At 37.3% G+C, this 24,126-nt stretch overlaps 1 protein-coding gene across 4 annotated transcripts in view; it reads right to left on the bottom strand.

The window, feature by feature from the left end:
• Positions 1-24,126, bottom strand: part of TRAPPC9 (trafficking protein particle complex subunit 9) — a 1,025,445-nt gene that overhangs the window by 503,869 nt on the left and 497,450 nt on the right. For all 4 annotated transcript variants that reach the window (XM_072602984.1, XM_072602987.1, XM_072602985.1 and 1 more), the window contains one exon: positions 11,803-11,945. In XM_072602984.1, coding sequence (XP_072459085.1) covers positions 11,803-11,945 — 143 coding nt within the window. The remainder of the gene's footprint in view (positions 1-11,802; positions 11,946-24,126) is intronic.

Genomic DNA, 24,126 nt, shown 5'->3' with positions numbered 1-24,126 from the left:
AATGGACTCAAGGTCCCTTTCAACTCTAAGTCGATGAACTTAGCTATGATTCCAAGGGACTTCACATAATGAAGCTGGAGTTCAAACCCAAGATTTGTAGATGTAAGTTGAGGACTCCTTCCACAATGCCATGCTCACGTAAAGATGTTAAAATATATAGTGGTGTCTAAACTATCTTAAAATATTTTAAGGGCTAAATGGAATTAGGATTAATTTGTACAGCTTCAGTAGGCAAAACTAAAAAGCTTTTCCCACAAAAGTTGTTTGATAAGTATTTGTTGAACTAAAGTGAATAAACAGGAATTAGAAAAAGGCAAATTGCCACTCAAAGGAAGACCTTCCTCAGAGTTAACATAGTCTTAAAATGAAACTTAAATTACTTATTAAAGGAGTAATTTCCTCATTGCTAAAGTTGTTCAAGCAATATTCAAAATAGAATACATGGAAAATGATAAACAACATGAGAGATTATGTTTCCTACCACTAGGAAATTAAAATCTACACAGAATAAAACCTATCCCTCCTTTTACTTATTAAATATATATGACCATGTGGTTCCACACCAAGTGAAGCAGATTCTATCCTACTCTTGAGAAAGGGACAGATGGGAGGGAAAGGAATAGAATTGATTCAAGTGATTGCTTCTAAGTAGCTGTAGTTGCAAGTGGACTTATTATTAATATCAGAAATAACTATTACCTCCTCCACACTGCCCTTTGACTACGCTCTGAAAAGAATTTGACATCCTAAAATAGAATGGTTAACTGATTTTAAAGGGCTCAGAAGGAATCATTCTTCCTATATGCTCATTGTTCATGAAAGGAAATTTGGACCAATCTATTAAAATGTATTTCCTAACAATCTCACAGTTTTGATATTATGCAAAGACTCAATAGCAAAATAATGCAGGACTTTAATTTTTAAGTCAAGTGATATCTTTGGATTTCTGCAAGGGAAAGTTCACAAACTCAAAATTGTGATAAAAATAAACTGTCAACTCTGCTGCATTCATTTTCTTGAATGTCCCACCATATGATATCTTTGCCTCTTTGACATCTCATCCATCTGTCAAGGTCAAACTCATCAAATCCAATTATCCCAGAAGGTCAGATTTGAAAGTTCCCTAGGAGCATCAGCCCCTAAAAGACCAAACAGCAATCTTCTCCACAACATCCTTGTCCAGTGATCATTCAACCTTTACTTAAACCTTCAGGAGAAATGCACTGACTCCATGAGCAGCCAGTTCCATTTTTAGATTTCTCAGATTGTTAGGAAGTTTTTCTTATAACATGTCTAACTCCAGCTCTCTTCCAATTTCTACCCACTGCTCCTAGTTCTCCCTCTGTGGCCAAGCAGAACAGGTCTAATCCCCTTCCTATGTAACAGCCCTTCACATATTTGACAAAAGCTATAATTCCAACCCACCCACCCCCATCCTCCTCTGTACTAAACCTCTTCTTCAGGCTAAATATCCTTAACTTATTCCACAGATCTTCATCTGGCTTTGTACAAGCTTAATACCAAATACCCAACTCTGGAATGTCAATGTCCTTCCAAAAATATGGCACCTCAGCATGAATAGAATATTTGGGATGTATTCTGATGACTAGAAAAAACTAAAGTCTATCACTTCCCTCATTCTGGACACTCCACCTCCACATATGCTGACTAAAATCAAGTTATCTTTTTATGGAAGGGAGGAGGGGGAGCATTGTCATGCCATACTGCTGATAGATACAGAACATGAGGTAAACTAAAAAACTCATTTTTTTCACCACATGAATCTAGTCAGTCATACCTATCTTATCCTGTACTTCTGCAGTTGAATTTTTGAACCCATATATAGAACTTTATATTTATTCCTACTAAATTTAGTCCTGATAGACAGTGTAGCCTAAGAGATAAAGGGGTGGCCTCAGAGTAAGAAACACCTGGGTTAAGCAACAGTATCTCACACATTGGCCGTGAGACTTAACTTCTTAATACCCTGGGCAACTCCCTAATACAGAATTTTTTCAACAATACCACACAAGCTCTTCAGTAAGGATGTCCCTGCCATACTATGGCTAAGTGGTACAGTGACAGAAGGCATAGAGGATAATTCACAGTGAGAGAATAAACAAAAGAATGACATAAAGTAGACTGAAGGATTATAAAAGCAAAATATTCTAGGGTCACTGGAATTCAGAACAAACAGTCCTTTACTCCACAGTAATTGATAGCATAACCACATTCAAAGCTAACAAATTAACTGAACTTCTTAATGGTGATTCTAAGACACTAATATAAGGTTAAATTATGTTCAATATACTCTGATGAAATACTAAATTATACATTTTATAAGGCTCCATAAAAGAAGGCAAAATGAAATAATTTTAGATATTTAAATGATCCATTTCAGTTACCTGAAAAAGTCAAATGGTCTAACACTTTCCATAATGACGTTGAATATTGATTAAATGGAGCCTCAGAGAATGAGAAATTAAAGACCCTTTTGGGTTCCTTTAGACTTTAAAAGTTCTATGAAATACTCCAAAAGGCAGCATGATGTGATAGAAAGACTACTGATTTGAGAATAAGAATAATGGAGCTGTAGTTCTTCCTATGCCACTAACTCTCTAGACCTTTGGTTAAGTAATCACCTCTCTGGACCTCAAAAAAGTCTTCATTTATTTTCAAGGACTTGAACTAGAAGTTTTCTAAAATCTTTTCTACTTCTAATCCTATATAGTCTAAGTCTCTTCCTTCATGTTCTAAATTTCTGTGTTGTACTCTAAAGTCCCTCCCAGCGCTAATACTCTATGGCCCATAAACCTCTAACATTCTTTAAGTCTATTTACACTAAAAATATAATGAAAACCTAAGTATTAAATTTCAAACTAGAAAACTATAACATGGCCCTCATCTGACAGAGACAATTAATTAAATCTATACGAGAATAAACATAGCAAGAAAACACTGTATGCAATTAACAATATATTATGCAGTCAACACACAAATGTTAAAGTATCTGACTTTGTAACAAAGGTATTGGCTACACTGACATACCAGTTTTCCATTATCTTATTTAGTCACCTGCTACAACTAACATACAAACTGGAAGATCTATATGACTGTGTCTCAAAAACATTGTGCTTTAAACAAGAGACTAATATTAGAAAAGTAGCAACAAAGAGGAGAGAAAATATTTTTAATTTATTCAAATTTTATAAATCACACATTCATAAAGTTCTGTGATTAGAAAGCATCCTTATAACAATCCTTTGACAAGTATCATTGTGACAAGTATGAGAAGTTATGAATAGTACTGCCATTGTTTCCATTTTAAAGGTAAAGAAACTGAGGTCCATATTATAGCCTAACCAAAGGTTTCATAGTAAATAAGTGACATATCAAACCTAAAGCTTTTTCTTCCAAGGCTAGTGCACTTTCTACGTCACCAGACAGCGCGAAACACTTTAAGGATCATAAGATAATGAGAGAAAAAGCACTGACCTCACTTGTCATTCCGAATATTGCTTACTTACAGACATAAATTTGGAGAGGAACAGTGGTTCTCAAAAGACTGTACTTTATATCAGAAGAATAACTCTTCCAAAGATTCTTAAGAGTGCTCAACTTTAAAGTACTTTTTACCATCGAGATACAGTAGATCAAAGACTAAGCTTTGAATGTATTCAAAGGAAGCTGGAATGAATGTATTCCTGGTTATTGAATGAGTCACAATATAGATTCCCAGTATTCAGTGGGTGTGATTTAATACTAGATAAATGGGTCAACTTAAAAAAGAGGTCTTAATAGTTCAATGTCACATGACAGGAGGTTTCTATATTAGAGATTAATGTCTGACCCTTCATTATTCAAACTTTTTATCAGTGATGATAATAGATGAAAATATAAACATGCTCATCAAATGTTCAGATCACACAAAACTGATAAAACAATGGAATATAACAGATGACAGAGTCAGAATACAACAGGATCTTAACAATCAGGAGCTTTGGGATAAATCTAATAACATGTAATTCAATAGGAAAACTAATTATCAGATCTTGCATTTGGCTATCAAAAAGTAATTTCTCGGGGGCGGAGCCAAGATGGCGGAGTAGAAAGACGCACATACACATAGCTCCGAACCCACAACCCATAGAACATCTACAAATAAGTAACTCACGGCGAATTCTGTACCCAGAGGCCACAGAAAATTGGAGCGAGGGAGATTTCTGTTCCAGAGAGACCTGCAAACCTCTCACAAAAGGTCCTTTGCGCCGCGGACTGGGCACCGGGACTGGGAGCTGGGACTGGGAGCTGAGTACAGCCCTGCCATGGCCGCGGCACCGAGAGGAAAAGATCCGAGCAGGCTTCAGGGACAGGATCTCCAGCAGCCGTGCAGGTCCCTCCACCCACAGGTGACGGGGGTCGGTGAGAAGGTCTCTTTGGTGGGTCGAGAGGGGAGTGGGGTGCCCCCATACTCAGGCCCCCTCAGAAGGCAACAGCGGAGGCAGGAGCATACCAGGGCTCCCCAAGCAGGCAGGAGCCCAGATCCATTGTTGAAGGTCTCCGCATACACCCCCGAGGGAACTGAGCCCCCGAGGCAGCCCTGCCCCCACCTGAGCACCTAAACATAATCTCACACTGAATAGCAGCCCTGCCCCCGCCCAAAGCACTGAGACTGGGAAGCAGCATTTGAGCCTCAGACCCCAAGCGCTGGCTGGGAGGAGGCGAGGTGGGTGTGAGGAGAATATTCAGAGCTCAAGTCACTGGCTGGGAAAATGCCCAGAAAAGGGAAAAAAAACAAGACTATTGAGGGTTACTTTCTTGGTGAGCAGGTTTCTCCTCCCCTCCCTTCTGATGAGGAAAAGCGGTGCTCACCATCAGGAGAAGACATGGAAGTCAGTGCTTCTACATCCCAGCCCACTCAATGGGATCTGTTCTGGGAAAAGGTCTTAAAGAGCCCAAACAATTTTCAAAATCATGATAGAGAGGTGGAGGAAAAACTGGGAAGAGTAATAAAAGACTTGCAAGCAAAGTATGAACAACAAATCAGCACCCTGCTAAAGGTGACCCAAAAAAATGCGGAAGAAAATAACACCCTGAAAAATAGGCTACCTCAATTGGCAAAGGAGGTTCAAGAAGCCAAGGAGGAGAAGAATGCTTTCAAAAGCAGAATTAGCCAAATGGAAAAGGAGATTCAAAAGCTCACTGAAGAAAATAGTTCTTTCAAAATTAGAATGGAACAGATGGAGGCTAATGACTTTATGAGAAACCAAGAAATCATAAAACAAAACCAAAAGAATGAAAAATGGAAGATAATGTGAAATATCTCATTGGAAAAACAACTGACCTGCAAAGTAGATCCAGGAGAGACAATTTAAAAATTATGGGACTACCTGAAAGCCAGGATCAAAAAAAGAGCCTAGACATCATCTTTCATGAAATTATCAAGGAAAACTGCCCTGAGATTCTAGAACCAGAGGGCAAAATAAGTATTCAAGGAATCCACAGAACACCGCCTGAAAGAGATCCAAAAAGAGAAACTCCTAGGAACATTGTGGCCAAATCCCAGAGTTCCCAGATCAAGGAGAAAATATTGCAAGCAGCTAGAAAGAAACAATTCAAGTATTGTAGAAATACAATCAGGATAACACAAGATCTAGCAGCTTCCACATTAAGGGATCGAAGGGCGTGGAATAGGATATTCCAGAAGTCAAAGGAACTAGGACTAAAACCAAGAATTACCTACCCAGCAAAACTGAATATAATACTTCAGGGGAAAAAATTGGTCTTTCAATGAAATAGAGGACTTTCAAGCATTCTTGTTGAAAAGACCAGAGCTGAAAAGAAAATTTGACTTTCAAACACAAGAATGAAGAGAAGCATGAAAAAGTAAATAGCAAAGAGAAGTCATAAGGGACTTTGCAAAAGTTGAACTGTTTACATTCCTACATGGAAAGACAATATCTGTAACTCTTGAAACTATTCAGCATCTGGGTACAGGGTGGGATAACACACAACCACATGCACACGCACACACACACACACACACATAGAGACAGAGTGCACAGAGTGAACTGAAGAGGAGGGGATCATATCTTAAAAAAAAAAATGAAATCAAGCAGTGAGAGAGAAATATATTGGGAGGAGAAAGGGAGAAATGGAATGGGGCAAATTATCGCTCACAAAAGAGGCAAGCAAAAGACTTTTTAGTTAAGGGAAAAAGAGGGGAGGTGAGAGAAAAACATGAAGTTTACTCTCATCACATTCCACTAAAGGAAGGAATAAAATGCACAGTCATTTTGGTATGAAAACCTATCTTACAATACAGGAAAGTGGGGGATAAGGGGATAAGCAGGGTGGGGGGGATGATGGAAGGGAGGGCACGGGGAGGAGGGAGCAATTTGAGGTCAACACTCATGGGGAAGGACAGGATCAAAAGAGAAAACAGAAGTAATGGGGGACAGGATAGGATGGAGGGAAATATAATTAGTTCTTACACAACACTACTATTATGGAAGTCATTTGCAAAACTACACAGATCTGGCCTATATTGAATTGCTTGCCTTCCAAAGGGAAGGGGTGGGGACGGAGGGAGGGCAGATTGGCAGACAGGGGCAATTAGAACGCTTGGTGTTTTGGGGTGGGGGGAGGGGACAAAAGGGGAGAAAATGTGGAACCCAAAATTTTGTGAAAATGAATGTTAAAAGTTAAATAAATTAATAACAAAAAAAAAAGTAATTTCTCAAGTATAAGTTGGGGAGGCATGGATAGACAGCTAGTATTCTGAAAAAGATGTGGAGATTTTAGTGAATGACAAGCTCAATGTGAATATATTTATATATGATATAATAGCCCCCAAATCTGGTGTGAATGTGGACTCTATTGAGAGGTCTAGCTTCCAGCAATAAGAAGATGATGCTTCCTTCCTCTATGCTCTACTCTTCTGTTATTTTTGTAAAATTTTAAACTTAAAATCAAAGTAAGAATACAAAAAAGAAACAAACTTAAATACTAAAGCAAAAATAATATAAAATGAGAAAAGGGGGAAAAAAGCACTGCCATGTGCAGAGCAGAATGTGAGAGAAGATTCAAAATATCCAGGAATAAATTTCTCTTTCAAGAAAGTCTATATGATAAACACTACACATTGTGTTGAGAGTTGTCCACCTTTTCTTTGCTTCTTTGTAAATTTTCTTTTGCTCTTAGCTGTGCACTTTCTACTTTATTGTTCCTCCCACCCCATTAAACATGGATGTGTGTGTATGTGTGTATATGTACACACACATAGACATATATTCATATATACATACATACATAGAGATACAGCTAAAGATATACATATATACACACATGTACATAGATATACTTACACATAGTTATACTTAGATGTTGATAATCATAAGCATATAAAGACATGCATTCATATACATCTATTTAAGACTGTACTATACTGTATCTCTGAGGGTGGATAACTTCTTTCACAAGTCTAAGTCTTTCCATATTTTCCCAAGTCCACCAACTTGTCATTTCCTACACCAAAGGAAATTGTTTTAAATAATTCAAAACAACATTGATAAGTATGACTGACACATAGGATAGTTTCCCTATTTTTTTCTTTTGATTAAATCTATTTTAGCCTTAACTTTGCCAAAGATCATGATAATTACCCCTGCGACGTTTTCCCTAACCAATTCTACTCCTGAACTTTATTTTATATTTGTGCATACCTCTTATTTCTTATCACTCCTACCTCTTCTGCTCTACTTCCACCCACTACCTTGTCCTTCTATTACTTAACCTACCAGCCCAGGATTCCTCCCTTATCGTCCCACTCCCATGAACCTAAACACCCTTCTACTCCCCCTCTCCTTAACCTAATCCCTCACCTAAAGGTCCCTCCCTTATCCTCTTCCCCCTCCCTATCCACTTAGTGTTTTATGTCTTTCTGAATTTAAACTTTTATACTCTTCGAAATATATATGTATTGTTCCCTCTTGAACCCATTCCTATGAAAATAGGTTTCCAAAACTACCAGACCTCCTCCCTCATCTAATTTCTCTGTGTCAGTTCTTCTTCTCACACCTCATTTGTATAAAATAATTACTCTTTTCAGCTGTTCCTATACAGTTTTACTTAAAACATATCATACTCAAGTCTACTACAGTCTTTCTTATGAGCCACTCAATTACTAATAGCAATCTTAGACATATGTTTTCTATTTTATATATAACAGGTAAACAGTCTTCCTTACTGAGACCCTTGTAATTGGTCTTTGATATGTATCTTATCTTTCTCTTGGCTCTTCTATGTAAAATCTTCTATTAAGTTCAGGGGCTTTTTGTTGCATTTTTAAAACAAAATCCTTAAAATGTAACAATTAATCAAATGTCCATTATTTTTTTTCATTCAGGATTATGCTTAGCTTTGCCAGGTATGATATTTGTGGCCAGAACCCCAGATCTTTTGCTTGTCAATATGTAGTGTTCCAAGACCTCTAGTCTTTTAGCATCACCACTGCTAGATCTTGTGTGATTCTAAATGTAGTACTGCCATATTTAAATTGTTCTTTTCTCTTGTTGCTTGCAAAATTTTATCCTTGAACTGGGAGTTTCAGGATTTGACTATGATATTCCTGTAGGTTTTCCTCATAGGATCTGTTTCAGGTGGTGATGAGTGGATTTTTTTCTATTTTTACTTTGCCTCTTGTTCCAATGCTTCAGCACAATTTGCTTTACTTCTTTCTTGTAATACTGTATCAAGATTCCTTTTGTGATTAAAGCTTTCAGGAAGTCCAATTACTTTGATGTTCTCTCTTATTGATCAGTTGTTTTTCTTATGAAATGTTTCACATTCTCTTTTTTATATTTTGTTTCATTATTACTTGATCTCTTATAACTTCACTGACTTCACCTTGCACGATTCTGATTTTCAAGTTGTCATGTTTTCCTTAAGATTCTAGATCTCCTTTTCTAATTGGTTGACTGGCTTTTCATAACATTTTTGTTTCTCTTGGATTCTTCTTTGTCGTTTGTTTGTTTTTAGTTTTTCCTCAGTCTCTCTCATTTGATTTTTAAAAGTCTTTAAATTCTTCTATGAGTTTTTTTGGGTAGGTGACCATTTGACATTACTTGTTCAGGTAGAAGAGAGGTTCTTTGCTTCAGTAACCTCCTCTAAAGATTAATTCCGGTCTTCTCTATTCCCATAGTAACTCTATAGTTGAATTATTTCCCCTATGCCCATTTATTTTTTTTAAATTTGTAGTAGCTTAATTTTTGTAATCGCTTCTAGTCCTAGGGTATGGGGATGGTACATCTGGCCTCAGATCCTCCTTTAGTTCTTCCCTCTGGCCTGGAACTGAAACCAAGACCTCTAGCCTCCTATAAGTGCCCACAGCCAGCAGTGTCCCATCCCACTGCTTCTGCACTCACAGGGTGTATGCTGGTTCCATCTTGCCTCCTGGCTGCATCTCTGCAGGACAAACGAGTCTCGCATTCTTTGTCAGCAGAGGTTCCCTCCTGGGCTCAGATGCCTAACTCCCCTCACTGTCCCAAGGGTAAAAATTCCCTATGGCTAGGACCAAGGCAACCATCCAACCCAGCTAACCCTAGGGTTTGCCACTTGCTGTTTAAGCAGACCTACCCTGAAGGTATTTACTCTTCACAGGGACCAAACTTCTTCCTGGGATTTTTCTTTAGATCTTCTCCTATTGTCCTAGAAGGACCTCTATTCTGCCCCATTCTTATTTATTTTTACTGCTTTAAGTTTGACCAGAAGTGCTCTTTTATCTCATTTGTGAGGAAAATCTGGAAAATTTAGAATTTTCAAATCTAACTCAGCCATCTTCCCACAATCTTCCTCTAAGCTCTACTCTTGTCAGAATATTAGGTTCTGGGTACCACGGTTTAAGAAAGAAACTGGTGAACCAACATGTCTAGAAGATAGATGATAGCAGGTAAAGAGTATTAAGTCCGTGTTACATTAAATTAGTTGAAAAAAATGGATGAGCTTAGCTTAGAAAAGAGAAGATACAGGGGGACATAACAGATACTTCCAAGAATATGAAGTACCTCCTTCATGTGGAGAGTGCTAGAAGATAGAATCAGGAATAATGGGTAGAAGCTGAAGAGGTAAATTTAGTTTCAATGTCAGGAAACATTTCCAAGAATTAGAGCTGCTCAAAAATGAAATTAATTGCCTAAAGAAGTAGTAGTCCCCTTCCTTGGAGGTCTGGCAGAGGCTAAACTACCAATTGATTGGGTATGCCTATAATAACATACCACATAGTGATGCTTTCTATGGATTGGTTGGACTAGATGAAGAGGTGCTTCCAAATCTCAAATTCTGTGATTCTAGGTATTCTCTGCAGTGATGAAGGCCAAAAACCCGCCATGACTTTATTGCATGGGGTTTCATGAGTTGCTGTGGTCAGAAAGAAAATGTGTCACATGTTGGCCAGCCTCCCAATCATGAACCTCTTCATATTTAGGCAGTTTGGTCTTCCAATGTTGGAAAGTTATTCATTCATATGGATATTAATTAAAGAGTGTGGTATACTGTATACAGAACTGATTTTGAATACAAGAATACCCCTCTAACACACTTTGGTTGTGTGACCCAATATGTCACTCTCCTAGTGTTCAAGGCAATTTGCTAAAATTATGAATGGCTGAGCAGTTGCTGATCTACTCTGGTTAGAGAGAGGTTCCATGAGTTCCCTAGGTCAGTGAAATCAGACATCAAAAATAATCTAAATTATTAATATTATTTTAAATGTACATGATGATAAACTGCTTGGGAATTATCTCTAAGCTATCTTTTGATTCTATAAATATATGAGTCTTTTACTCCCAAGTCACTCCTTTGCCAAGATGGGAGATCTACAGAAGTGGAACAATGTGATGTGTTGATTGATTTTGTTGTGGTTTTTTCTTTTGTTTAAAAAATATAATTTGTTATATGGGATGCTTTTTTCAAAGGAAGAGGAGCACTGGAAAAAATCCTAGTGACAAAAGTAAAAAGATATCATTAAAATTTATTTTAAAATGTCTTTTTTTAATAACATGTTATAGATCTCAGGGAGCATATTTTAACAAGATTCCAGAGTGATAATAATTATCACTAATATTTATGTTACCCATTTAAAGGTTTACAAAGTATCTTACTACACATCTCATTTAATACTTAAAGCAACCCTGTGAGACAGAAGAGATATCATTATTCCCAGATTAGAAAATTGAGACTCAGAGCAGTAAATGACTTGCTTGTTATCATGTAGCTGATCAATTTAATGGAGATGAAATTTAAACCTGGATCTTTTGAACTCCAAACCCAAGTACTTTTTCAACTAGATTATGTTATATTATGTTTTTCAGGCATTTTACTGGGCTTCAAAAGTACTCCAAATGAAGGGCAAAATTCTTTAATGCCAAACTCAGTGGTCACCTACCCAATGACACCTTCCAAATCATCCCTCTCAACCTCACACAAACTATACCTAATCTCTCTCTCTCCTTAAATTTCTTATAGAACATTTGTGGACCTCCTCTTTGTCCCTGTCACATTTTATCTCCTTTTATTCTTAATTACGTATCTGAAGCTTCTCATGACCAACTAACTGCATACTGCAGAAGCACTGACACGAGGAGATGGAGAGGGTTTACATCTTGTACCTCCAGTGCTTAGAACAGTTCTAGATACACAGCAGGCACTTAAATATTTATCAAATTGGAACAAATAGAAGATGGGTATTTATGATTAAACATGAGTAAGTTAATCAGAAAACGGAGTTTTGAGAGCTAAGTTTACCTTGTTGCAGGCAGTGTACTGACTCGAGTGAAAAACACGGATGGCTCAGCTTCCACATGAATCCCCAGGGAGAGGTTCCTGTAATACCCATCAACATGGCCTGGGCCCCCTGAGTACTTGAAATTCAGAATAGCTTCTAATGTCTGCAAGGGAAAAGAAAGAAACAAAAAAAACCCTTAGAATTAAAATAAAATTTCATAATTAAACAGTTGACTAGTATTATCCCTTCAGGATGCTAAAGCCTTATAGACAAGAAATAGTTTGAAAATCTTTCCTTATTGCACCAGAATTTCCCAGTTGGTAAAGCTAAGCTAAGTGTTACCATGATTCCCCACCACAAACCCTTTTATAAGTCACATCCTTAACTCTATATCTGTGACCAGAGGTAGGGATCACTGACTAACTGAAGGAGACCCACTGCCTCCTTTTGTAAGGCTTTTCATACTTAATCATCACTGTCATAAAGTTGCAACCTAAAGAGCAGCTAAAATCCTGACACTATAGCCTATATTTGGAGATAATCTGTGGGTTTTATTTGATACAGCCTTTCATCTACCCATACAACTAACAGCTGTTTTTTTCAAGAATGTTCAGGAATTTTCAGGATTTGCTAGTACTTTATTATAAAGAAATTATTAGGAATTTACTTTGTATTCACCAAGAAGACTGTAAGCTTCTTGAGAGAAGAGATCTTTCATATTTGCTCTTTATTCCCAGTGCCTGCCATGTAGCAGGATCTTGGTGGTTGTTTGCTGTCATTCCTGCTTGAAAATGACCAAAAAAGATGTCACTATATTAGGGTCAACATACAGTGTGTCCAACTACAGCTAATCAGACCAGTATGAGCTCAGAAAATTCTACCACAGGTTGGGCACAAAGAGTCCATAAATGGCATGGTGATGTATTTTAACTCAGGCATAAATTTGATTTAAGTGAGGTAGAGTTCTGTGAAGTAGTCAACTTCACTCTCTGTTCCAGAGTCATCAAAGTCCAGTGGTAAGACAAAAGTCAAGACAACTGGAGATGGCTTGGGATACAAAGTCTAATCAAGCTCTAAAGTGCTCCACAGGTAGGACTTATATGAACTGATGCTGAGTGAAAGGAGCAGAACCAGGAGAACTTTGTACACAGCAACAACTACAGTGTGAGAGGAATTTTTCTGGTAGATTTAGCCCTTCACAGCAATGCAAGGACCTAAAACATTCCCAATGGATTCTTGAGGCAAAATGTCTTCCATATCCAGAGAAAGAACTATGGAATTGGATCACAGAATGAAGCAGACCATTTTCTCTTGTGTTTTGTTTTGTTTTCATGGTTTCTCCCATTCATTTTAATTCTTCTATGCAACATAACTAAGGTGAAAATATATTTAATAAGAATGTATGTGTAGAGCCTATGTAAGATTGCATGCAGTCTCGGGAGAGAGGTGATAGGAAGGAGGGGAGGGGGAAATATCTTGGATATATAAGAGATATATATATATATATATCTAAGATATATGAAAATGATTGCAGAAAACTGAAAACAAATAAATTTTAGAAAATAAATAAAGTGCTCCACAGTGCCTGCTTCCAACACCTTCATGGCACATTGGAACAAAGTGTTCACATCTGCCCATTCCTTTGGAAAAGTTTTCACACGAGGGTGGGGTAAACATCCTCCCACCCCACCCCCAAACTCATTGAAGGATGTGAAGCCCTTCAGTTAACCTCAACCTGGTTTAGCCATCTGTTGAAATGGTTTTACCAAGTGTGGCCACTATAACTTCTTGAAGCCACAGGTGAGTTGGGTGGTAGGTGGACAAAGGTGGAAAGCAATCTGGAAAAAAGGGCTCAGCAGTCCTCACATCAGAGGTATGAGTCTTCCCTGAACACCCATATGCCCCAACAGGATCTTAATAAATGTTAACTGAATGAATGAATAAACCAACAAAGTGTTGTGTGAAGGTAAATGTGGGCAAGTTATAATTAAATGAGAAGCTCAAAAAAGGTTTCATGAAGGCACAGCTACGTGATACAATGGATAGAGCACCAGCCATGGAGTCGGGAATACCTGAGGTCAAATCCAGGTACAGCTATTTGACACTTACTAGCTGTGTGACACCAAGCAACTCACTTAACCCTAACTGCCTTGCCCACCCCTTCCCCCCCAAAAAATTTTGTGCAACAGGTGACAGTTGATTTTTTTTTAACCTAAGTTCAAAATTTTACATTGATTCTAAATTCCAGCCTTAGCTAGATTTATGCCTAAGTGGGTCATCTGCTGAGGATCATAGACTAGCAGAATTTATTGCTGGAAAATAATTTAGAAATTATCTATTTCAAGTCCTTCATAAATATGAGAATACTAAAACCCAAAAAGGTTAAATGACTTTTTCAATATCACATAGGTAGTAATTATTCTGGCCAGGACTGAATCCCAGGTCCTCTGACTTCAAATATGGTTTAATTTGCATTATGCAACACAACCTCCAACACAGTAATGTGTTTCACAGAGATTCCAAGAAGAATCCCAGCTCCTAGGGATAAAAATATTCATCCTTCCTGTTGATGCCTATATCATCTCTAACAAGGAATAAGGTCTCACTGCCAATTAAAGAGAAAGTTTCCAAAGCTAATATCCCAAGCATAATTCCCACTGATTTTAAATTTACTAGCATGTAAGGGGCTCATATGACTCTTTTCCATGAGGAAGGTTTGATTGAAGGATGGACAGAGAAGAGACAAGGGGAGTCAGGGCATATCACTGAGGAAGGGAAAAGATGGGAAGGGGGAAGCTGTGGGTCTTGGAGAAAATACTTAATAAGGCCACAGTATAAAAAGCATTTGATTTTTGCTCAAGTATTTTTATGCTCATTCTTCTGTCAGTTCTGTATATATATGTCCTGTTTCTCCACCTCAGAAATAAATTCTTCAAGGGCAGGAATCCTACATTCTCTATCTTTTGGAATAGCAATATTAAGAACTGGCATTCATAGAGCACTTTAAATCTCATAAAACATTTCAAATGATTTTTCCTTATTTGCTGGTGTCAGAAACCACAAAGATAAGGAAAGAGCACTAGGTCTGGAGTCAGAGAACTTGGGTTCAGATCCTACTTCTGCTCTTTACTGTGATGTCAAGTAACTTGTTTGACCATTCTGGGCCTAAATGTTCTCATTCGTAAAATGAAGGAAGTAAATTAGATTATCTTCAGGGTAGGTGAAAAAGGCAGGGATTTTTTTTTTTTACCATTTTACAGAGAAATTAAAACTCTAACAAGTAAAGTGATTTGACTAAGGTCACAGAGAAATGACATAGCTTGAAGTCAAACCCACATTTTCAGTCTTCAGATTCACACCATACCACTGCCCCTGCTACCACCCAGGGTGGTTCAATGACCTCAGCTCACATTTTCACAATGACTTAGAGGTTTGCAAAGTATTTTCCTATAATGATCCTGTGAGGAAAGTAGCATAAATATTATTGTTCCCATTTTATTGATTAGAGAAATATAAAGTCAAGTTGTGTCTCATAACAACCCAACTAGGATCTGATCTCCAAACTCTGACTCTCTTTCCATATGTGGTATTCTGGGAAAAAACAAAAACACTGCACTCAGAGGACAATGTAGCCATGGCAGCACAGCTGAATACCACCAGTGCATTTCTCATTCCTCATAACCAAATGCTAGAATCACAGAACCATGAGCAAGAGCTGCACAAATTTAGACAGCTGACACTGCCTTCAACAAATGTGTCACTTCAGCCAGAACATCCACATCTGATCGAAAATGTGATGATGCACCTTGCCCTTCTGAGTTCAGGGTTTAAAATTCAGTCAAACCTTTCACACAAGAGGGTGTGAGTTTATTTTGTACTGAATGTTTTCACTGATTTCCTTCTTCCTAATTTGTAATAATGCAGGCAGGGCCAGAGGAGTTTCAAAAAGAAGTGAGTGAGTGAGTGAGTGAGTGTCTGTGTCTGTGTGTGTGTGTGTGTGTGTGTGTGTGTGTGTGCGTGCACGTGCACGTGCGTGGGGGAGGAAGGGGAAGAAGAAGAACCAGAAAGTAAATGAAGAGGGACAAGAGAAATTCCTATCCTTCATTTCTGATTTCTTAAGACCACAGAGTATTAACAAAAGCAGGGATCCTAGAACACAGAATGTCAGAAATGAAAGGGGGTTCATAGAACTGAGAACATTTGAAATAGGAGAAATGTTAGAATATAAAACAAAGAATATTTAGAACTGAAAAGGATTCTCTTTTCTAATAACAGAACTATAAAAAGTAGGTTGAGATGTGACATAAAGCTAGCTACTAGTTATTCAAGGAAATCTCGACAAAATGAACTACAAGTTACTCTCTCTTCCTAGTACCTACTACCTATTAATTAAATATGTGTGCTACATGGCTAAGCATGTGTGTACAGAAAGGAATACCCATCTGTGTATTGGAAGGTAGAAGATGGGAGGAAGGGAAGAAGGAAGCAAGGGAGAAAGGGAGGGAGAGAAGGAAAGATTCATTAAGTGCCTCCTAGGTGCCAGAAACTGTTCTAAATGATTTCTAATTATTATCTCATTTGGTCCTCACAATAATTCTGGAAGACAGGTGCTCTTATTATCCCCATTTAAGGCAAACTATGTCCAAATGTCTACTAGGCTTCCTATTTGAGAAGTCATTAACATAAAGAAAGTCTCGTTAGCATAATAGCACAATACACTTTTAAATTCAACTTCTGTTTATCAGGAAAATCTAAACTGAATTGCCCTGTTAATCCGTAGAGACTATGAGACTATGTAGTATCAGGTGTTTTTTACAAGAGGATACTATAGGATTTGCATGAGCTCTCCTACTAAATGGTTATTGAGCAGAAGGGGTAGCATGTTCTTGAGCACACTAAAAAGAAATGTAATTAATGAAAAGATTTCCTGACTGAGAATCCCAGGGTATTATATTTTGGAGATTCAATGGGTTAAACTTTAAGAGGTAAGTGGGATGGCTGTAATGTTGAAAGAAGGCAATACTGGATCCATACAAGTCCCAAAGCCTTAAGATATCTGTCACTTTAGGGGAGACTGGATGATGAATTGGGCTGGTTGAAAAAAGCCTTTAACAATGACTTAGGTAAAAGCATAAGTGGCTTAACAGAGTGCCTGACACATAGTAAGAGCTTAATAAACACTCACTGATGGCAACATGCTCATCAAATTTGCCAATGAAATGAAGTTTGGCAGAATTGCTAACATATCTGATGCTCCAAAAGACCCTGACAGGTTAGCCTGGAACTAATAAAATGAAAATTAATAGAAATAAAAGTAAAAGTCTTATACCAAAAATGCAAGTACAAGATGGTTGAGAATCAATATAGTGTGTATGTTTGTCCTTCATTGTTGAAGAAGACCACGCCATCACAGAAGTGATGACATGACTTCCACTTGACTTTGTTTTGAGTGAAGGGGGTTGTGTAGGTCACCATCCTCACTTCTCCTCCAGAGCCATCTGAATCCAGTGACCAGATATTCATCAGGATGACTGGAGATAACCCAGGATGAGGCAATTGGGGTTAAGTGACTTGCCCAAGGTCACACAGCTAGTGAGTGCCAAGTGTCTGAGGTGAGATTTGAACTCAGGTCCTCCTGGCTCCTGCACTGGTGCTCTATCCACTGCACCACCTAGCTGTCCTTTCACAAAGTTAGTATCAAAACCAGATTTCAAACTCAGTTCTCCCAGCTCTACATGAAGTGCTCTTTCCATGATGCTACATATGCCTTGGTTTCTAATCAACATTTTATGATCTATGAGAAAAAAATAAATTTCTTCTCCCTCAAAATCTTATAATCTTGTTGAGAAGTATAAAGAAGAGAACACTAGGATAAAAATTGTAGTAAGACTTCTAGATGGGTTCTAGTTGCAACTACTGAGAAAGAGACTAGACATAGGTTTTCTTGTTCTTGTGGTTCATTGTTTGTTTTTCCCAAAATGTACAGGACAACTTGGATCAATATGCAAGGAAGGCCTAGTCTAACACAATCATATCTATGGGAAATGTAGACTTTTGGGTCACTCAGGCCTACCCCAAGCCAGTAACCCCATTGTTACTGACACAAGTGAGAGTTTAACTGAATTAGAGGAATGATACCACATTTCGAAAAGATTTTTTTAAACAATCATGAAAATGAAGATAGAAGTTCTTTTTTCAAAGCCAATCACAGGAAGGCAGTATGATACAATGGAAAGAATCCTGAATTTTTGTGTTTAATTTTTGTTTAGTTTTCTTGGTTTCATATACTAGTTCTTTTGCATAGTCCCTTCAGAAGAAGTAATTTCACTCTCTAAGTCAGTTTCTTCATTTGTAAACTAAGGGGGCTGGACTAAGTGATCTCTAAGGTCTCTCCTAATGTGATCCTAAAATTCTGTTTAGGGAGAAGGAATGTAGTGCCCATCACCTGAGAGAGGACTCTAAAACACTCTGACAACAGGAGGTAAGGCCTAAGTACCAAGGAGAAGCACAACCAAAGGGAATGACTCTTTCTGAGTGAGTTGTTTCTAGATACCCTAGAGAATGAAGAACATAAGATGTAATCACCAAGAAATGTAGTGGTCTAATTTATAAAAATCACGTAGGGAAGAAAAAAGTTTTGTGCAGTTACTGAAGCTGTTCTTTGCTTTTCCTCCTTTCTAAAATAATGAAATCTAGCTTCAATGAATTTGACTATTTTCATAAAGCCATAGGAAGGGTTTGAAAGCAGAAGTTTGTTTTGCTTTTATTTTTTCCTTCATAAAATAATGAGTATCTGTGCACTAATGTGTCACAAGACTTCTATTTCCATGTACATATTCAACTTTTTATTTTAAAGAAAAAGAATTAGGAAACCAGCAACTGACTAGAACTTAAAAGACTTAAATAAAAACTTTGGGTTACAATGGAGATTATTTATATTTTTCCACAGATCATCTCACAGTGAAGACCACCTTTCAGGGATGAAATTAGTAATCCTGAGTTTTCCAAAATTATGCCATTAGAATGCCAGCCCCTCCAAATCCTACTAGTTCAATTCAAGATACATAAATGCCTATGTTGTACAAAGTCCTGGACTCCACCCTAGATATACAAAAATGAAAAGTGACACAGTCTTTGAGTCTCAGGAAATTTATAATCAAACAGAGAGAATGCACAAATAGGCATAACAGAAAACAGAATGTACAAGATAGGTCCTGCTAGGATATAAAGCTAGGTGACATAGTGCCTAGAGAGCCAGGACTTCATTCAGGAAGACTCATCCCAAGTTCAAATTTGGCCCCAGATACTTACTAACTGTTGGAGCCTAGGCAAATCCCTTAACCCAGTTTGCCTCAGTTTCCTCATCTGTAAAATGAACTGTAGAAGGAAATGACAAACCACTCCAGTATCTCTGCCAAGAAAGCCCCAAATGCACTCATGAAGAGTCAGACATGACTGAACAATAGACAGGTCCAGAGAACATGAAAATTTTGTAGCTACAGCAACCAGGGAAGGTTTCATAAAGTGGCTCCTCAATTGTGGCATGGACAAAAAGAGAGGTTTCAGTAATCAATGAAAGGAAGTGTATTTTACATAAGGAGTACAGTCTAAGAGCATGTATGAAGAAAGACAATCAAGGCAAAATTTTTTTAAAAAATCCATGTCAACTGTTGGAAGCAACAAATAAGGCCTACAGGAGAAAAACAAGAAGGCATAAAAGATAGACTGTATTCCAGACACATGGAGCAACATGGGGTAATGTGTTATACTTAATGGTTTTAGCCCTCCTTCAGAAGAACATCCTGCCTTGCAGAAAGAAACACGATAATGATGAGGGAATAACAGGTAGGATCTGAGACAAAGTTATGACTTAGGGAAAAAACAGGATAAACCATGCAAAGCAATACAAATTACCCATGAAAACTAACACAGTAAAGTAATATATTGGACTCTCAAGATAGAGTTTTGAGATGTAGCAGATTCTTTCTAGGTGTCCAGAAATGAAAGCGAGGATATGAGAAATGAGAGAAAAGCTGCTGGGGATACCAGGGTCAAATGAAGGTGTTTTGTATCTTTTAAAATTTTTTTCCCTAAGAATGTGGTAGAACTGGACATGTTTGTAAGCAGTAGAGAAAGAAACAATAGATAGATAGAGAGAGAAGATGAATAAAAGAAGGAATGATTGATGAGGCAAGCTCTTGTAAGAAACCTGGACATTAGAAGATTAAGAATACAAAAAAGGGTTAACATCATATTCTACATTGTATCTGCTGGAAGGGAAATTATATGACATGGTCTTAAATTTTCTTAGTAGATTGGGGGAAGGCCATTTCTTGGGAGAAAGGAGAAAGTTTTAGGGGCATGAGGAGAGAAAGATAGGTTTAGAATAAGCAGTGAAAGGAGTAAGACCATCAATCAATGAAGAATCAGTTTTCCCAGTAGAGACTAGACAAGAGGAATTTGAAATATACCCAGTCAGCACAATTATATAACTTCCTCCAAAGGCATTTAATAGTTCAAGAATGTAAGTTAGTAAGGCAGATTTTGTAAGATCCAGGGTGAGAATTAATAGGACAGTAATAGCAAAAGAATAAAAGTGAAAAGGAGTCAAGGGTGAAGGACAATGTATAACCAATAAATTGGCTCAACAGATGGAATATGGGACTTGGATTGAGGAAGACCTAAATTCTGCCCCAACACTTCCTAGTGAGGTGGCTCTGGGCAAATCACTTAACCTCTCTCACCTTCAGTTTCCTAATCTATAAAACAGGGAAGGAAGGGAATACACATTTATTGAGTGCCTACTATGTGCCAGCCCCAGGTAATGGGGCTAGATTTATAGATATGAGTCATGAGTAGAGATGATAATTAAATACAAAATATCCTTAAATTTTTCCCTTTTTATTTAATAAATTAAGGCTTTGAAATGTGGCAAGAATAGTAACTTCAATTTGATCCACTTAGAACTTTGTAAGGGACAAAAGTTCACTCATTGGTTGATAGCCAGAAGATTTGGTATGATGCCAATTTCCAGTGAATTCTACCAGTTTGTATTTAAGGTCAGTAAAACATTAAAATGAAAATAATGCCATTACTTTCCACTTAATTAGCACTTTAGAAAAAAAAGGGAACACTTTCTCAGTGCTAATTAAGCGTTATAAATGTCAGAAAACTACAAATTAAAATGTTCCAGCAAGAATACCATACCTACAATAATATAAAAGAATGATCAATAGCGGTCTTCACCTGAATTCTTACTAAAGAAATAGCCACATCATTAGATTTGCGATTTAGGTTAAAGGCAATGTAAGAAAGTTCATTTCACACGAAGTGAGTCCAATGGAGCTGGGAGAGTCAATCCTTAAGATGTCTAATCCTTAATATTGAAGATTAAGGAAAATACTAGCACCAGAAATGCATGTTAGAGTTTGAAAAGACCTTAGAATTTAGAATGACATTACAACGAAATTTGGAGCCTGAAAGGAATCACCAAACTCAAAATTGCAAGGGATCTCAAGAGGCCATCTAGTCCAAGTGTCTACCTGGACAGAAATTTCCTCTAGTAAATAAATTGCTGACAAGTGGTCACTTAAACTTGACACTTAAACTTGACCTCCATTGAAAGGGAACTCATTAGCTCTTGAAACAATCAAAACAATCCAGTCACCTACATGTGGTTCTATTTGTTAGGAAATTTTTCCCTATATCAAGTCTAATGTAATGTTAACACATAAAATGTAAAGGTTGGAAGGAACATTAAAATATAGATATCAGAGCTAGAAATATCTGTAGAACACAGGACAAGAATGGCAAAACTGGAGGGAGTTAGAACATAAAACAATATCAGAAATGGAAGGTACTCTAAATAATAGGATGTTAAAGATAGAAGGCACCTAGAATATATAACACAGTATTATTTAAATGAAACGGATCTTACATAAAAGAATGGTAAAGTTGAAAGAAATCATTCAGGCTTTGGGACCAGAGCCTGTAGGCTTAGAACTGTCTGTAGATTAAAGGGAAGTGGGTGGAGGCGAAGGGAAGGGCGGGGAGAATTCTATCTAGTTTTCCTAAACAATCTTTAGTTCTTCCTAGATTATAGGTGACAACAGCAACAGTAGGGTGGGAAAGAAATCTTTTCATAGACAGATGAATGTACAGCAGCAGTCAGAAGTCATACAGCCATAAATCATTATGGAAGGAAGACATATGAGGTATTTAGTTCAACATCATTTTACAGAACAAGCTGCCAACAAAGGAAGGAAAAGAACCACTAACAACAAAATCAAAACAGTCTGGCAACATCAAACAGTAACAAAAAGTCCTCTCTAGATATTTAAGTAATGTCACTAGGTATCATTGAAAGACTGTAAATTACAAAAACTGTTAACTATATAACTTTAAGTTTTTAAGAGAAGGTTAAAATATGTAAAATCTTATGTGGAATATTTTAGAAAAATTTCAAACAATAGTTAAGATAATGTTTTGGCACAAACTAGTTTGTTAATAAATTCAATTATGTATTCATTTTTGCTAATGGCAGGTGATTATCCAATTTATTGCCAAGTCTTATATGACCCACTACCACTTCCCTTTTGACAGTACCACCTTGGTGCAGGTTCTCATAACCGCAATCTAACTATTACAGTATGCTGGTTGGTCTTCCAGTCTCAAGATTCTTTCTACTCCAATCTATCCTCCACCCATTTGTTAAACTGATCTTCCTAAAATGCAGGCTGACCATGTTACCCACCCATTCACAAAAGTCCAGTAGTTCCTACTACCTGCAGGAAAAAATCTAAAATCCTTCTATTTTGGATTCAAAGCCTTTTATAACTGGGCACCCACTTACTTTTCCAGTCTTCTTTATACCTTATTTCCTACCATATATACCATTCAATAAGACAAACCTCTTAGCTATTCCTAAAACAAGACAGTCTATCTTCCAGTTTGGGGCATTGTCACTGGCTATCCCTTTGCCTAGAATTCTCTCCATCCTCATCTCCATCTCCAGACTTCCTGTAAGTCCCAGATAAAAATCCCACCTTCTATATAAAGCCTTTCCCAATCTCCCTTAACATTACTGTCTTTCGGTCCAGTGATTATTTCTAATTCATCCTAAATATATCTTCTTTGTATATAGTTGATTGCATGTTGTCTAGCGATGTAGACTCAAGTCCTTTGAAAGTAGGAACTGGCTTCTGCCTTTGTATCTATCACCAATGACTGGAATATAATGTTCAATAAATGCTTATTTACTGACAGATCAACAATGGTGATAATAATAACGACAATGATGATGCTAATGATGATGAACAACTCAAATTTAAATAACAGAGTTTGCAAAGTGCTTTCCTAATACCAACTCTATGAAATAGTAAAAACACTGGGTTCATTTTATATTTGAAGAAACTAAAGCTCACAGAAGTTGAGGTTACTATAGGAGAAACTACTTCTCTATGACAATACTAGAATATGAAAAAAATTGATCATAGTCTTAGTTCTGCACACTTAATCAGAAAGAAAGAAAGAAAATCACAGACCCAGAAAAAGTCAGGGTTGGTAGGGGTCACTGAGATAATTTAATTCAAATACTTCATTTCACTCAGACAGGTGAAGAGCTGTGTCCAACTTCTCATAAGGTAACTACTGAGAAAGGACTTAAACCAAAGCCTACTGCTTTCTAGTCCCTAGCTCTTTCTATTTCATCATCATCTACAGTTCGGTGATCTCTCTCCAAATGAAGGCCTCTCTGGCGACACTACTTTTTTTTTTCCTCCCAAGATTCCCGCCCACCCGCCCCCCAAATTTATTGACACTATTCTTTCCTTCCTGGCTCTCCATACTCTACCCCAGACTCTCAGAATTTAAGAGACTTAGAAAGATCAAGTCCAACCATGTTATATTTCAAATGAGGAAACAGATTCAGAGAAATCAATTAACTGACTACCCCAAGCTCACATAGCTATAAGCAGTAGAGGCCAGGTTTGCACTCAGATGCCCAGATGTTTGCTCCTTAGTCCAACATTTTCTTAGACCATGCTAAATTGTAATCAGACAGGGAAAAAAAATGAATTTAAGTGGAAACTCAAATATCACACCCAAAATCAGGTACATTTTGGTAAGGCCTGAGATGCCTGACACTCACAAAAAAGGAAGAAATTCTAGTTTTCTCTGTAATTATATGGGAGGTAAAACTATTGACTTTCAGGGAAACATACTAAATTAAATTAAATCATCATCCCATGTTTTTGTATGTATGCCCAGAAGCCTGGGAAAGGGGAAGGTTATGTTCTTAATAAATTTAATAAAACACATATAAATTCTAGATTAACTTATGCTGT

This window comes from Notamacropus eugenii, chromosome 4, assembly GCF_028372415.1.
Source record: "Notamacropus eugenii isolate mMacEug1 chromosome 4, mMacEug1.pri_v2, whole genome shotgun sequence".
NCBI lineage: Eukaryota > Metazoa > Chordata > Mammalia > Diprotodontia > Macropodidae > Notamacropus > Notamacropus eugenii.
This window is presented reverse-complemented; position numbering and strand designations above follow the sequence as displayed.